This window comes from Lichenostomus cassidix, chromosome 14 (assembly GCF_008360975.1).
Source record: "Lichenostomus cassidix isolate B80296 chromosome 14, HeHo_3.0, whole genome shotgun sequence".
NCBI classification, from domain to species: domain Eukaryota; kingdom Metazoa; phylum Chordata; class Aves; order Passeriformes; family Meliphagidae; genus Lichenostomus; species Lichenostomus cassidix.
The window spans coordinates 7,061,962-7,077,993 of NC_139495.1; the positions used below are offsets into that span (position 1 = coordinate 7,061,962).

At 40.7% G+C, this 16,032-nt stretch overlaps 1 protein-coding gene across 6 annotated transcripts in view; it reads right to left on the reverse strand.

Moving 5' to 3' along the window:
* OTOA (otoancorin) overlaps window positions 1–16,016 on the reverse strand; it is a 40,732-nt gene extending 24,716 nt beyond the window's left edge. For 2 of the 6 annotated variants that reach the window (XR_014855102.1, XM_085074672.1), the window contains exons 1-13: window positions 15,442–16,014; window positions 11,087–11,196; window positions 10,722–10,750; window positions 10,601–10,631; window positions 10,480–10,507; window positions 9,528–9,615; window positions 7,993–8,124; window positions 7,150–7,385; window positions 6,838–6,941; window positions 4,049–4,155; window positions 3,431–3,570; window positions 919–1,042; window positions 343–558 (exon numbers count right to left, since the gene is read on the reverse strand). Coding sequence is in view for 5 of the 6 variants with exons in the window: in XM_085074672.1 (XP_084930798.1) it covers window positions 343–558; window positions 919–1,042; window positions 3,431–3,570; window positions 4,049–4,155; window positions 6,838–6,941; window positions 7,150–7,385; window positions 7,993–8,124; window positions 9,528–9,615; window positions 10,480–10,507; window positions 10,601–10,631; window positions 10,722–10,750; window positions 11,087–11,165 (1,314 nt within the window). In the remaining variant the exon portion in view is untranslated. Of the gene's footprint in view, window positions 1–342; window positions 559–918; window positions 1,043–3,430; window positions 3,571–4,048; window positions 4,156–6,837; window positions 6,942–7,149; window positions 7,386–7,992; window positions 8,125–9,527; window positions 9,616–10,479; window positions 10,508–10,600; window positions 10,632–10,721; window positions 10,751–11,086; window positions 11,197–13,755; window positions 13,890–15,441 lie in introns of those variants that run through there. The other 4 variants (XM_085074670.1, XM_085074671.1, XM_085074673.1 and 1 more) reach the window with 4 other exon arrangements.
* Window positions 16,017–16,032: the final 16 nt, after the last annotated feature.

Genomic DNA, 16,032 nt, shown 5'->3' on the forward strand with positions numbered 1-16,032 from the left:
GAAACTCAATTTCCTGAAACTTCAACAAGGACCTGATTCCTTCCACTACAGTATATTTGAATATACAGCCTGGGATCACTGATCACCCAAATTCTGCTTAGGGCAGTCACACAGACAAAATAATAAACACAATAGCCAAATCCAAATATGCATTCTCTCTGTTACCAGAGAATTACTTTGGGACATACAATCCTGGATGATTTTATTTGATTTAAACACATTTTTCAGACCACTAACTATATAGAATTCTTGTACTAAACTTTTCAAACTCTACCGTTATTGTTGAGAAAAAGCCATTTCACTTTTGAAAACAGAAGGTAGGAAAGCTGTAATCAGAGGTACCTTTTCATAAGAGAGATATTTACTGGATAAAATCATAACTTGGCTCTTTGCCCACCCAGAGACTTGGTTTAATGTTGCAATAGCATTATGCACTGCTTCAGGTGACAGAGATTCCAGCTGACTTGAAGTTAGTCCAACCACAGCATCTGACAGAGATCCAAGGGTATCATTCAATGTCTGGTTTCGCATTGCAGTGTTCAGGAGTTGAGATTTGAGCTAAATCAAACAAAAAGAGCAGATGGGAAATAAAAATCCACCAAGAACCAATTTCCATTACCACCCAAAACATTAACTGGAATCTCTGGGATAGGCATTGGCAAATATTCACACACTTCATAAAATTTCAAAAATAGAACCACAGTTGTGAAAGGAATATGGAACAGGAATATGAAACAGAATGAGAAAAAACTGAGCACCCAAAATGGGCTTCTATTCTTTGCATTCCCAAGAACTGTTTTCCCATATTTCTTAAGTCCCAGTAATTTTTCACTCATTTCTTTCCTTATTTAAGAAGAAAATCCCTCCTCCTCTGTTGACAGGATTATGTTAGGCAAGAAGAGCTAGTGTTGTACACACCTCATGAACCTCAGCCTGGAAACCTCTCAGTTGATTGCATTTAATCATTTGATGAAGGAGAGCCCGGGCTACAGCTGCATCCATCTGCTCCAGGTCATCATAAAAGCAAACCAATAATCCCAGCCTATAGAGAAGAAATACATTAGCTCCCTTCTGACATAAAAGGTGTCAGGAAATGGAAATACTTGGTATCCTTTCCTTGTGATCACAACTTGAGCCATTTTTGTTTGTCAAGAGTGCCTTAACCTGCAGTCTTTAAAACTTAGCCTGAAACTGGGGTATGAGAACATGCACTGGCTTTTGTATTCAGGTGAATTCTACCTGGATTGCCTGTGCTTGAAAATTTACCTGTCCTGGTTCCATTTCTCCATGGCTGGATTGTCCCAATTAATGACTCCACTTCTCTTGACAGAATAATCTTGAAAATGATGGAGGGCTATTACTAAGTCTCTAGAAGTGGCTTGCTGAGTTCTTATCTGGTTTGACTGGATGTTTTGAACTCTAAATCCTGCTTGGATTTCACATGCAGCACAACCTATTTGTGTTCCACAGCAGCAACCAGAGCATGACATGGCCTCTTTATCATTTTAGGTTTAAACAAAGCCTGCTGCATTTCACATCAAACACAGGACTGGCCAATGGATGGAGACGTGTCCAGTTGAACACTGGGTGGGAGAAAGCACACTGAGGTTCACTGCCCAGTTGTGCCAGCACAGTAGCCTGCAAGGCAGGATTGTGAACTGAACTCATTTTCCTTCACAGTACTCATGCCTTAATATTTAAGTCGACATTTCCATTAACCTCTGTAAAGTGCAACCACAACTACACTTTTTGGAAAAGAGTCTGTTGTAGGTGTCCTTCTAGATTAGACTTTGTGCTTATTTACTGTCTTTACCTGCGGCCCTGCAAATGGACTTTGACATTTAGAGTGATGGGGATGAACTTGGTTTTAGGAATCCTGAGTCAATTCCCTGTCCCTGTAAGCTCTCAGCCTTTCCTTTCATAATTTACACAGAACAAGAACCTCAAAGATGTGGCCAAAGCCCAGCTTTCCTGCTACAGTCACTGGGTTTTAGAAGTTCAGCGAGGCAGGCACAGGCAGTCTGGGCAATAATGTCCAGATGTGAATCAAATCAACAGTGGACAGTGCTGCAGCACTACCACAAACTCAGTCAAATTCTGCAGCACAGAAAGGCTTTTAGTTCCTCTAGTCCCTCAACAACAACCTGCATAACAAAACACTACTTCAGCAGCACATCTGAATTCATGGGAGATCATCAAACCAACATACAAATCAAAGAAACATCTATAAGAGCATTTTTATAACAAATAATTACATTCTGATACATTATTGCATTGCCACCAAGAGCTCTTCATCTCCTTTGGGATTAGTAGAAATGAATAACACTACTTCTTAAAAGTAAAAGTGCATTTAAATCAACAGTATAGTTAAAATGAGTAACATAAACTAAGTGTGTTGTAAAAACGGAATATATTAAGGATTATGGAGCATGACATTTCTCTCATCTGTGAGAATGTGGCAGCTCTTGTGAGTGACAAAATCATTTTTAAGAATTCTGACACTGAAATTTAGAGCGTGGGCATAACTCTTCTCTCGCTTACTCCTCCGACAATGAGCAATGCTTCATGGGAGCCAGCAAGCTGCTCTGCAGTAATGACAGGAGCTCTGAAGCCATAAAACATATTCTCCATTAGTTTAAAACTCCAAGGTATCCCCCAAGGAGACTACAAATAATTTCAGACAGCGTTGTCTTGGGACTAAATACATCCATTGATATGACAGTGTAAACGTAAATGTGGAGTGCAGAGCTTTTTCACGCTCGCTGTGTATTTATGAGTAACAGCAGTTTATTTTGGTTTTTTATTATTGTTAAAGTTAGTTCAGTGCAGATTTGACAGCCCTGAAAATTTAGTTTCCTGCTTTCACACCTAACATTCAAACATATTTAAGCATGGCTCATCTCTACACTGCAGGACAAAGAGGAGAGCAGGGCAGGTTTTACACATCTTCACTTTGTGGCTTCTCTGGTGGCACCCACATCAATTAAAACCCACTTGCAGTCCTGACTGGCAGGAGAGGAGTTGAAATTTCCTCCTTCAGTCCTAACTGTAACATGATTTCCACCAAATACCTCCATGTTCTGTGATTCAAGCAGCCAAGACAACTCATGTCCTGCTGTCCCAGTTTATTTTATTGCTCTACAATGTGGTGAGCTCTGCCTGGGTACCCCAGATACTGCTGCAGACTTCCTACGAATGCTACAGGCATCTCCTCGCTGTGGAGCAGGAGACAAAGCATTAGCTAATTAGGCACACCTCCAAAAATTCATAAAGTAGCAATTCTTCACTGTTGCTAAACAGGGCTGGATTTCAGCCTAGATTTTTCTGCTGGAATGAAAAAGCTGTGCCACGTTATCCATTTCCATTTTCTCCTTACTTATTCATTTCATCCATACACAGCCATAAAAAAAAAAAAGAAAAGCAGCCATGCCTGTAGATAGTTGAAGTGTTCCTCATATCAAATCCTGATGAGTTTATCCTTTCCAGAAGAGCCTGTGCAAGCTCTGGTGTGATATCATACACTGTGTCCAACTGCTTTGTTGCGTTGTCGTAGCTAATGAACAGTCTGATCTGACCAGCACAAACAAAACCATGCATCAGCACACTGAAACAATTACATCCTATAAAGTGTATGTCTGACAATCTAAATTAATTGACCCTCTTCATGTTATAGAGATAGGAAGATTTGGATGAAACAGTATTTTTGAAGGCAAAGCTCAGTGAGTGATTTGAGTGATTCTCTGCCAAACTGTCATATAATTGAGGGTCTTCTATCATTGGTCCCTTTCAGTAGAAGTCACAGAAGTCTGATAGAGATAAATAATTACATATTATTGACAGGCACTTTAAAATTAAAAATATAGAAGAATTTTGTAAAGAATACATTTCTATTTCCCTTTGTATTTTCTCATATTTAATAAAAATATAAAATACATTTATATATTTATATATATAAAATATATTATTTTTCATGTTTAAGTTTGTGATCATATTGTTTGTAGCTGACATCACTTGGCAATGACATATCCAACCACACTTTGTTACTTACTTCATTGAGACTAATTTTCAGGATTTCTTCTAATGGGAGATGGACCATGTATCTTCCCAAAATCCATAAGCTTTCTGCACTGACCCACGAAGCTGATTCATTGAACTCTGCTTTGTACAAATAAATACTCACTACAATGTTAAGAAAGTAATTACTTTTCAAATATATTGTGCCCAATATACCGTTATTGGTAAATAAGAAAAAAAAACCCCTGCAAATCAGAAAAATCCTTAGCAGAGAGAGTCAAGTTCCCTCCATTTGCTACATTTTAGCACCACAATTTTATGAGCCCATAAATTTTTTAATGAAAAAGAAATAGTGTTTCAAACATCTCAAATTTTCTCATATGAAAACAATTAATGTTTTATGTTGTCAAGATAGAGAATGGACAAAGTGTGGGACAGGAAAAATTTAACCAAAAGTATTAAATGTCGCTGTTGAGCAGCTAGCAGAGTAATGAATGCATCGGTTCTCAGTGGCAAGAAGGAATGACCTTTATTGTTTTGATTTCATCACATTTATAGAGTTCTCAAAAGTCACCCAGATTGGTCAGTCAGAAGCCTTCCCCCAGGCCTGATTGGCCAGGCTTGCACTGTCCAAGTTCTGGGACACTGTTCCAAAACATCCAAACTTTATCTTTATTTACAAAAACACAAGAAAACTTCCCATGGGAAAAACTGTGCTAGCCACAATTAAATATGGAGCAGTATTTTTTAAATTCACTTTTCCTAATCAATTGCATTATTTAAGAACATCAGGAAGGCATGACACTTTATACATCTTATATATTATTATTGATGATGCCATTTATTTCAGCAATATGCAACAGCAATAATGGAGAAAATGAAAAACTGTTCAAATACCTACATGGAAATAGGCTGACAAAAATACAAAACACTGCATAACAGTTAAAAAATGGCATTCATTTAGTAACATTCTCTCAAGGATTGAAAATGAAATCAAGATCCAAATATCTCTGAGAAAAAAACATATTTATGGACTCCATGGGTACTCTGAGCCACAAAGACTTTTCTCCAGGGTGTTGTGATTTGGATAGCTCAGTGTGTGACACCTTTGAACACATTCCTTGGCAGTGCTGACACTCACAACTCTGTTAAAATAAAATCATCAGTGCACTTTGAAGAGTTTCCAGCGTCAGAAAAAACCCAGCCTGCATCTATCAGAAGCTGAAGGACTCCATTAAGTGATTTTTTTGAAAACACAGATCTAAGCTCCTTAACTGAGACAAGATGATGCTCCCAGCAGACCTGTCAGGCCTGTGCTTTTTAAAGTGATATTACCTCCCATTACCTGGAACATTACAAGAGTTGAAAGACATGACAAGAGAGCTAAAGAGAAACTAGCACAATTTAAGGATGTTGGCTGTGGCCTTTAGCAGAACAGATCTGCAGTTACCAGCCATGGTAGCTGTGAACCCCAAAACGTGATCCCTTATCCCAGATGGTCCCAGTTCTACCCAAATATAAAGTGAATAAATCACCCTCCTGCAGGACTGTTCCTACGCTCTGCTGGAGTGGCCTGGGGAGTGCAGATAAACATGAGGAAGCTTTAGACTTCCAGTTTGAGTGTGCCTGCCCAGGGCTGATGGCTCACACTGCCAAAACCAGCTGGGAATCAGCCCACACTCGGTGCCCTGGCAGTGGATTCACCACATCTGTGCTGCTTTTGGCATCTGAAGCAGCAGACAGGAGGAAAAAGAGGCACAGCAACTCCCAGTCCCTCCCAGGCTGAGTGATCTTCCACAAATCAAGGTTTCACCAATGTTTCTGATACAATCCAAGATGATGCTGAGGAATTTCCCCGGGTCTGCTGAGTATCACCAGGCAAGTTCTGCCTCCTTGCTTCCCCAGCAATGCACTGGCACTAACATCACTTCACAGCAGCAGCGTGAACCTCCTTTCCACGACTTGCTGGGTTACTCTGATATTTTGAAATGGCAGGAGTCTCAGGAGGCAAATTTAGCTCCACTGAAGCAAGTGGGCATTTTGCCTGTGATTTCTAGGAAAGGGGGAACACACACATCTAAAAGTCTAAAATGCTCTCAGACAGATGTGCTGGGATGTTCAGTGAAACCTAGGCAACGGCTCTGATAGTTCAGTGCCCTGCACAGCCCCCTTGTGGAGCACATTCTGCCTGTCCCAGCTGTGGAACAGCTGTTTGAGACACACTAACCAGGCAAACAGATGTAGGAAAATGCATCCAATCAGGATTAATTAGCTTTGGTTTTATTTTGTCCCTTTGCTGATCAATTCGGTGCCGTGTGCAGCAAAACTTCCACAACATCCTGCATTTCCTTTGTGTTTTTAAACAATGCAGTGGATAATATATCCTGAGCCAGAGCTGTTTGTCCTGTCTGAACAGGAGTTCAGAAGTGAACAACACTCCTTGGCAGAGCACCTGGCCATTGTATCCTATTTCAGTCCTAGAAAAATTACAGAGAGAAAAGACTGGAGCACTAGAAAAAGACTTTGTGTATAGCTCTGTGCAGAACAGAGGAAGAGTACATTGGTTGGGCTTGAGGATGTTGGAGGTCTTTTCCAGCCTTAACAATAGCATGATTCTATTCTGTAAGTGCAAGGAGCTTTGGAGAGCTGTTTGAGTCATGAGTAACAAATGCATTATATTTACTACATTCTGAAGAAAAGGTATTCCAGACAGCTACTCTTAAACAGACCTGCGTTAAACTGGGGAAACAATTCAATACAATGAACAGGCCTTTTGCTGAGTGTTTTTCTCTTATGATAAGCAAGAAGAAAACTTTAACATACCACTCATGTTGTAAGATTTCTGTAAAATCTGCTTCATCCAGCCATACAGAGCCCTCTGAGTGCTTGCTGAGGTTCTGTCATAGAGGTCCTTGAATAATGATGATCTAAGTGGTACAAGGGCATGTCACTTCACTAATGAGTAAACTATTCTTTTTTTGTTTAATGACACACATGATTTTAGACTTTAGAAACAGAAACACACAAGCAGAAAGCTGTATCTGGAAAACAGGCTGAGACCATATAGCAACCCCCTTTTAAACAACCAGCAAATCCAGCATAGTATTAATTGTGTCTGAGAAATAAATGGCTTACAAGTTTCTGAAAGCATCCTCCAGCGGAAGGTTTGGGAGGCTCCCAATGACATCAGGTTGGAGATAGTTCACCGCTGACATACGCAGAACCTGACTCAGGATATCCACACAATCCAGAGCACTCAGAGCCAGGAAGCATTTATCCAGTGTTACAAGGAACAAAGTCCTGTTTACTCCTGGGCTATGAAAAATCCTCTCTCTAGTCTTGTCCCAATCAAGAATAATATTTCCCATTTCCTGCAAGCAACGAAGTGTTAAAGCAACAACTCTGATTAATTCAATATATTGTTCATTTTGAGGCCTGACAGAGAGCACTCTACAAAGAATATGATGCTGTTCTCATGAAAAACAGCTCCAAAATACTAGCTGTTTGCATTACTTCAGATAATTCCTTTCTGGCATTAGGCAAAGACCAGCTTAATTTTTTTTACAAAACCAAAATGAAACCCAGGAAAATAATCCAAATGGCTGATTAACAAAATTACCAATTTCACCTTCTTTAGCAATCTTAGCTCTCTTTCCAGCCACTGAAAAGAAGATATTCCCTGAGAGTAACTTGCCCTATCTACCTTGCTGTAAGAGGGTGAACCAGTCTCTGGAGATGGGTTTCTCTGTACCGATTACAGTGAAAATCCAAATGACTGACTCGGACTTGGCAGCAACTTTTAGACAATAAGAATTATATTATATAAATCTAACCTAAGAGGACAGTGCGTCCTGGAATCCAATCCAAGCCAGGTAAGAAACTGCAGGGCCTGCACTGTGAGCCCCACAGCATGTCCCTTTCCATTTATCTAAACAACTGACAGCAGCTTTTCCTTTTCACAGGTGTAAAGTCACTTACAAGATGCTCCTTTTTGCTGTTGAAGAGGTACTTCATTGCAGTTTGGAACTGCTGCCGATCAAGCTGCTGAAATTCAGACAGTAGTTGCCTAGGCTGGTATAAAAGGTTCTTCAGGTAACTTTTAATGGACATCTGAAGTATAGAAAAATATGTGTCATGTACATGAAACTCATACTATTGTACTAGGTGCATCTTTTACTCCCTGAAAATCTGTGCTCAAGGAGAACTAAGTACTTAGTTCTGTATTGTCTGTTCTGTCAATGATCAAAACAACTGGAAAACAAAAATAATCTAAATGCATTCTGAAAGACAGTAATTTTCAAATCCTATTCTTGGCTTCCTGAACAAGTCCTATTGAGGGAGCTTTTTAACAAAGATGCCTGAGTTTCTCACTTCATAAAACAAGAGTAATAAAGCTTTTCTGCTTCACACAGCAGAGCTATGAAATTGAAACTTTTAAAGAGCTAAAAATACCCTGAAAAAAAAAGTCTGGTACTGTGTGCATATTACTTAAAAAAGGGAAGGAAATGTGCAATTAAATGGGAGGAAAAGTGTGTGCCAGGTCATAAGCCAATCAAACTGCATTACCAGTTAACAATCTCATGCCTGTTTTGAAAAATTTAAGGGGAATAATAACATTGGAACAGAAATAAATATAAGGCTCATTAGCAGCAGACTGGAATAAAATCCCTCCTAATTCCTGGCACAATTATTTCAGAATTGATTTGGAATTTGAGTTGCAATTGCTCTTTGCTGCCTTTGCTTAACTTGCATTGCCACCACCAAATATTAACACAGTTCCTTTATGCCTCGGGGTTCTGCCTGCTGAGTGCCTCAGGCTGCCAATAAACCTGACAAAGGGGAGGAGCAGTGACAGGAAAATGTAGGTGACGATGAGCTGTGACAGCGACAAGGAGCTTGGGACAGGGTTCGAGCACTGTGGAGCTTCTGGGAATGCCTGAGGCTCGGGGATGGCACTTTTGACACTTCCCTGTTTCAGAGTGTGTGTGGGGACGAGGGAGGGGCTCAGGTTTGATTAGCTGGGTACAGCTCCACTTAAAGCAGCTCATCACTCATCCTCAGCAGCAGCAGGGAGAACAACAACTCCTTGTATCAATTTCACATGGATTATTAAAAAAAACAGCGTTCAGAGGAGCTTTAAAAGGTGGAGGCATTTTGTAGGATGCTCTGGAACCTCTCATTCCATAAGGAGCACTGTGAACTACAGGCAGTCAAAATCTGGGAGAAACCTGTCATTTTCTGGGAAACAGCAGTTATATACACTCAACTCAGAAACAATGATACTGAAAACTCCTAATTCCTGCTTCCCATTAGAGGAAAACCAAAAAGTTAATTATTATTATTTCTGCCTTGCATACTCCTGCAAGTTTAGGGGAAAAACAAAACCTATTCCTACTTCCTATTTAGCTGCTACACTGTAGATGTGTTAATTACCTCTGTCATTGACCATCTAGCTTTGGCTACAGAGATAGATTGTTTTGTTTAATTCCTTTTCAAATCAAAACGCCACAAACCTGGAGGCTGCTAAGAGTAAGCATAACTCCCTGGGCATGAAAATATGCCATGACTTTTGTAAGCAGATCTGCTGTCCAGACGTTAGAGCTGTAACAGAAAACAGGGCCAAAAAATGCCAGTAAAATAATATAACAAGTTAAACAGATTACAGAGAGTAAAAAAGAAAAAAGGGAAACAAACAGTGCTGCTAAAACCATAATGAAACAAGTTTTGACCTTTTTGGCCTAACCAAAGTAATAGCTGATCTATTTAATGCAATGAAAATGCATGGTTCCATGGGGAATGGAACTAATTAGTTACGGTTTTTTCCATCTAATTCCACAACCACCCACAATAATCTACATTTTCCAAGGTGTTGCCACTAGTACCATCTCCAGGCATGTGCTTCCTGGCACCCCATTATGCCTGCTCTGATCTGCTTGCAGAAAGTACAGGGAGTAACTGCTGCCTTTCCCTCAGCAAAGTCATTAATTGCACTGTGTCTTCTTTACACAGCCACTGCTTTTCTCAAAATATGTAGGAGTGAAATGGCCTTTGAGGCTTATATTGCTCTTTCAAATTTAGGCAAAATTAGCAAATAATTGAAAAGTCACCAGGAGCTGGAGGATGGAGTGGGACTGAAAGAAGGAGGTGGACAGAAAGCTGGAACTTGCACCTAATTTCCTTAAGAAGCCATTCTGACAGATGTGAGCAAAGTTGATTATCAAAACTTCTGAAAACTGTAGCAAGTATTTATTCTCGGCCTCATTCTATCAATTTTTTTCTTTTTCAAGACAAACAGGTTTTTCCATATTATTAGGAAATACTCCGCCCAGGAGACCTAAACCCAAGTAATCATGTGTGCCAATTTCATTCTATCCATAAGGTTCCAGTTTCTGTGGAAATGAAACAGATCATATCTGCAGTGCAAGATAGTACCAAAAAATCAAGATGGTGAGAGTAATACATTACCTTTGAAAATTAAGTATATCTAGGAGGGCTGCACATGAAAAATGGAACATAAAAAATTATGGTGAGATACTGAGTTTTAATTAATTTTAGAAGCGTAAGTGGGAACAACTGTGTACATTACCATTCAGATATTTCCCAGTTATTACTTCCTCCTAAAGAAAAATTATAAATATATGTATTAAATTATTATTTTTAGATTATAATATAAAATGTTAGTAGAGAGATCAAAGAAAGATACTAACCACAGCTTTGTGTAGCAATGGAGGCAAATCTGTAAAAGATTATCCCATTACTAGAAGTGAATGTTTGATCATTCAATTGTATTACACAAAAATACATTTATTGTATGCAGTGATTACATATACATATATAATTTATTTGCAAATATTTAATGCAGTTTTGATGAAATTTATTTACAGGAAAACAGAGGGGGAAAAGAAAGGCTATTAAGTAATAATCAGTCTTGGTGAAGTTCTTTGCTGGCATAGCTGCATGAAGTAAAGAGAGCAGAGACCATGTTCCCAGTTACTAAACAGTACCTAATTTATTACACACAGCTTTTTCCACCCCACAAAATACACCCCTCAGACAGGAGTTTTGGTCTTACCTTCAGAGCTCTGACTGAGAGTAATCTCAGCATGATTCATTGATATCAACAAGAAACACATCTTCAAAAGTCTGGACATTTCTTCTGGTGTTTATTAGAATAAAATAATACTTGGATTGAAAAGGAAAATAGAAAGAACAGAGTCAAAAGGCAATATTCACCCCAAACTTTCACAGCTATAAATCAGAGGCAGCCTGTGCTATGGAATACAGATAGAGATCAGAACAATCTAGAACTGCTTGCTCCCAAGTTTTTAATTTAGATCTTTTCCTAGGATAGAAATGCACTTTATGCAAGCACAAGTCCACCAAGTGTGCGTGTGCAGCCAGATTTATCTCCCTTTAGCAAGTGGCTCATTTAATTTTCTTCCTTGTAGCACCATTTATTTACTGAGTTACACTGCACCTAAATATGACTTCAATGCAGTTTTGTTAAAACATTCAAACAAATCCTTTCAAAATCAGATAAAAAAGAAGATAAATAGAGGGAGTGAAAAACGAAATTATAAAGAAGTTTCAAACAAACCCTAAGCTTTTCCTAGCTGTTTAAGCTGCCTGCAGAATCACTGCAGACTTGGTGTGGGACCCTCCATTTGCAGATCTCTGAACTCAGGGGTGGGACAGCCTGGTTCTTGTCCCATGTCACTGCAGGGTGCTCCAGGCAGGGAGGGAGAAGGAGTGCTCCCCTTCCCTGCTGCCACATCCAGCAAAAAGGGAGAAAATGTCCTTATGCTCTTCTGAAGCAGAGGGAAAATCACACATTTGGGAAACAGAACTTGTCACTTCACCTGGATGGATCAAAGCTGTGGTCTTTATACTCACAAGAAGCGTCCCATCAAAGTTTTGCCACCACTTCAGACAGAGTTTTAATGGAAAGAGATGTTTTAATAGCTCTTGCTATCCCTGCTGCCCTGTGCTATGCAGCATAAAGATCACTGAAAGATAAATTATCTGGAAGCGCAGTAATGGGATACCCAGAATTTTCACTCGGTTGTCACTGATTGCCATCAGAAAAATATTGACAGTCTCATTATTGTTCAAAACAAAATGAATGTGTTGCTTTTGTTCTAGTTCTTGAAAGAGAAGGATACACAGTGCAGCAATGCAATAGGATGGGAAGGAAGCAAAGTGAGCAGGTCTCACTCACACAGGAATTTCTGCAGCCATGTCCCCTCTGCAGCTCTGAGGGCCATGAGCTGCTTCAATCCACACTGCAGAGAGGATTTTGTGCCTCTACACCCTCAGCCTGGCCCTCTGCTCAGCCTGAGAGTCACTACCCCCACAGATAAAACAATTAATTAACCTGAGCTATTAGATGGTGCCCTGATCCCCAGATTGCAGCTTCTTACACTGGGATTAACAAATCCAGTTACCCTGATTTAACAAATGACACAGAGGGTCCCATTGGCCACCTTGGCTCTGACCATAAGGAGACTTTGTTAGGTTTTCTCTCCCTTTCCCTCATTTCAAAGGTTTATTTGCAACACACTGAATTTCTGCATTTCTTTTTGTTGCCACATTTGGATCTGTGCTCACTGTCTCTTTTTTTCTTCCCCCCAAAGTTCTCTGCCATGGCTTGAGTTACAGATCTGAACATTTGATAAATATGACACCTGTTTTGGACTCTTTAATCTCATGTATCAAGGTACTCTTTTATCAAAATGTCTTTCAATAAGCCTCCAGCAATACTTCAGTCTATTGCAAATACTAAACTCCAGCATGGTAACAGGAGTGACTCAAACTGACAGATGATGAAAAATTTAAACATTGGACTTTTAAGAAGCTATCAACTCTGTCCTGTTCTTACACACACTGAAACCCCTTTCAGCTACTCTTTTGGGAGCACCACAGTAAATGTCTCTCATTCAGATGTATCTGATTTCCTAGACAATGAACTTACTTGTGTTTGTTTCTGCCTATGCCCCAATAATTTTACAGTAAGGTTTGATTACTCTGCATAGGTTAAATCATGCTTTCAATGTCACTCCTGATTTATTTATTCCAATTCATTCACTTTGATCAGGGAGTGTATTTTAGTTAAAGCATGCTAACTTAATATATAAGGAGATGAAATGCTAAGGAAAGTGCTTTTTTCATCCTAACTCGAGCGGACAATCAGCAGGTGCACAAAAAACTCTGCTGTGAAATAGCCCTGCTTGGCAAGACAATCTGTGGGATGAAGTAGTTCATTTTTTCAGAGAAACAAGTCTGTTTGCAGTTCGCAGCAGCTTTCAGACAGTCCCAAATCGCGCTGTGGGGATCTCCTGCAGATCCCATTCAGCATTTCCCCAGAGGATCATTCCTTGATCATTCCTTGCTGTGATCACATCTCTCACTAGTCACCCTTGCAGGACTCCCTACTTAGGAGGAACTCCCAGATCACCTTCTCCTCTCACTCCCCAACAGCCACTCTTCTAGTGCAGAAATCCTAGACATTTTATCACTCGCTCCATGCAGTCGCTGCCTTATCTGAAGCTTGATAACCAGCAAGCCGACCTCACAATCACAAGTCTTGCCGATAAGCCCTTGCTCTGCCGGTGCCCACCTTCCCGCTCGCACCAGGGGGCTGAGAAAAACCACCACAGGCAGTGAGGGAACCTGCAAGGGGCCCGGGCGGGACAGGGAGAGAGGGAAGGAGAGGAGGAAAGCCAGTAGCCCAGAGCACTTTACCTGCCTCTGTCGTGTGCGCCTCCTCCCTGCACTGCAGGAGCTGGGCGGCTGCAGCAGGGACCCTGAGAGCGGGGCTGGCCCAGCGCCGCCCCACAGCCCAGCGCCGGCCCTCAGCCTCAGCGCCGGCCCTCAGCACCTGCCCAGCCTCACCCGGCCCTCAGCACCGGCCAGCAGCCTCAGCACCGGCCCCCAGTGCAGGCGGGAAAGCTCCGCTGCCGGCGCTCGACGGGTGAGGAACTCCCCGAGCAGGACAAGGGGACACTCCTGTCCTGAGGTGAACAGAGCTCCACAAGCTGTTCAGGGCAAACAGAGGGCGCGGCTGGTGCTGTCCTGCTCCCCATCTCCCCAGCCCAAGCACGGCAGGTGGCCCTGGGTTCCTCAGAGTATGAACTGACTGCACCTGGGATCACCCAGCAAAAGGGGACTGGGGTTTCAGAGATTAAGCTGTTCCAACTTTGCTTTGAAAGTTTCTGCCTAAATCGTGCCCTTTCCCAGCATGGTTTTCCTGCAATGCAATACACCCAGTCCCCCCTGAAAGAACAGTTTGGTCACTGCAGGGCAAAGCACTGCACATCAGTGAGAGCACTGCAGTGCAGCCGGGACACTGTCACCACTGCAGGACAGGGACAGCGCAAGGACAAGGCAGGACCCCCAAACCCGGGGGCAATGAACTTGGACATTGGAACTGCAACACTTGTTCCCTTAGATGACACCTTAGAGTATTTGGGGCAACTCAATGAACTACTGGACTCAGGAGTTTCTTTGCGCAGACATTACCTACACACAAATGCAGACCTGGAGGGAGAGAGGAGTCCCTTCCCAAGGAACTCTGAATTTAGAAATACAGGTGTAGGTACAGTCTGTTTGATCAGCATTTGTAACAGTCTGTTTGATCAACAGGACTAAACAGGTTTTTGACCCTGCTGAATTTAGGCTTTGTAGAAAGCTCTTCTTTGTTATTCCTTATGTTTTAATTCCTCATTTCAAGTGAAGGAATACTTGTTTAAATAGAATGAACAAAGTAGAAAATTATAAGAAAGGCAAAAAACTATTATTTACACTGCACCTTCTGTTCCCAAATCTCTCAAAGCTATTACAAACTGAAATTTTAAGTGACAGGACTAAAAGATGAGACATGAAATGTAGTCTCTTGTGGGATTTTTAACCTGTGGGATTAAAACACTTAAGTACCTTTGAAGAAGTTTGTCTTAATACATATTTGCTACTTTAACCTAAATTCATGACACATTAAAAAACATTTTCCCACTATTAGATGAGTACAAAATGAAGGTACTTAATGGATTCACTCCAGAGCATACACAGCTCATTTTCCCAACAGACAAATCTGATTGCTCTATGTGCCAAAACGCAACAGAACATCCTGAAATGAGAATAACACTGAGTCTAAATTTCTGTTGGAAAGTAATTTCACCAGTCGAATCCTATGCCCCATACTACAGAATACTTACTATTCCACAAAGATGACTGAGAACAAAATGCTAATGAATCATCAGGAGAAATCATTAACTATCAGGCAAAGTGAGTTTGAGATAAACCTCAAATGACATGTTAAGCATCCTACCTGCCACAAAATGACCAACAATTACGAAAACCACAAAAAAACCCCACAACAGACAACTTTTTTAGACTTCAAAAGCAATAGCAGTCAGTTCTTACTTTACTTACCTGAGGTTTCTCTGCTTTCTCACACTTGCAGCCCAAGCACTGCATGACAAACACCTGCCAAGTTTGTACAACTTACAATGTCTCTTATTGTTTTAAATGAAGGTTATATCCCAACTGCCAGAAATTATCCACTTACACAGTTTTTTAAACATGACATGTCAAAATAAATAGCATTTATTTAGTGCTCCTGAAGAAAGGAAAATGTCTCAAACTAGCTAAACCCTCAAGTCCCTACAGCCTGATCCTCACACCCAGTTTGACTCAGATTTGCAAGAAAACACCTGCAACTTTTTTAAGCTGAAAACATTTGGCAACAACTTACCCAGAGAGCTTGTTATTAAACACATCAGTTTAAAGTGCAGTTTTGACAAGTTCTACCACAACTCCTTTAGCTGGAAAATGGCACATGCAAAAGCAATGAAGATTTATGAGGCTTTGAGAGGGAAGAACATGAAGGAAACCCAACCAAAAGTGATACATTTTTGTGCACTGTTATCCCATTAAACAATAATTAAATGCTGTTTAAATATATGCAAGTTTGTGCTGCTACTGAAAGCTTGGTTCTCAACACAAAGAGCAGTTGCTGCAGAC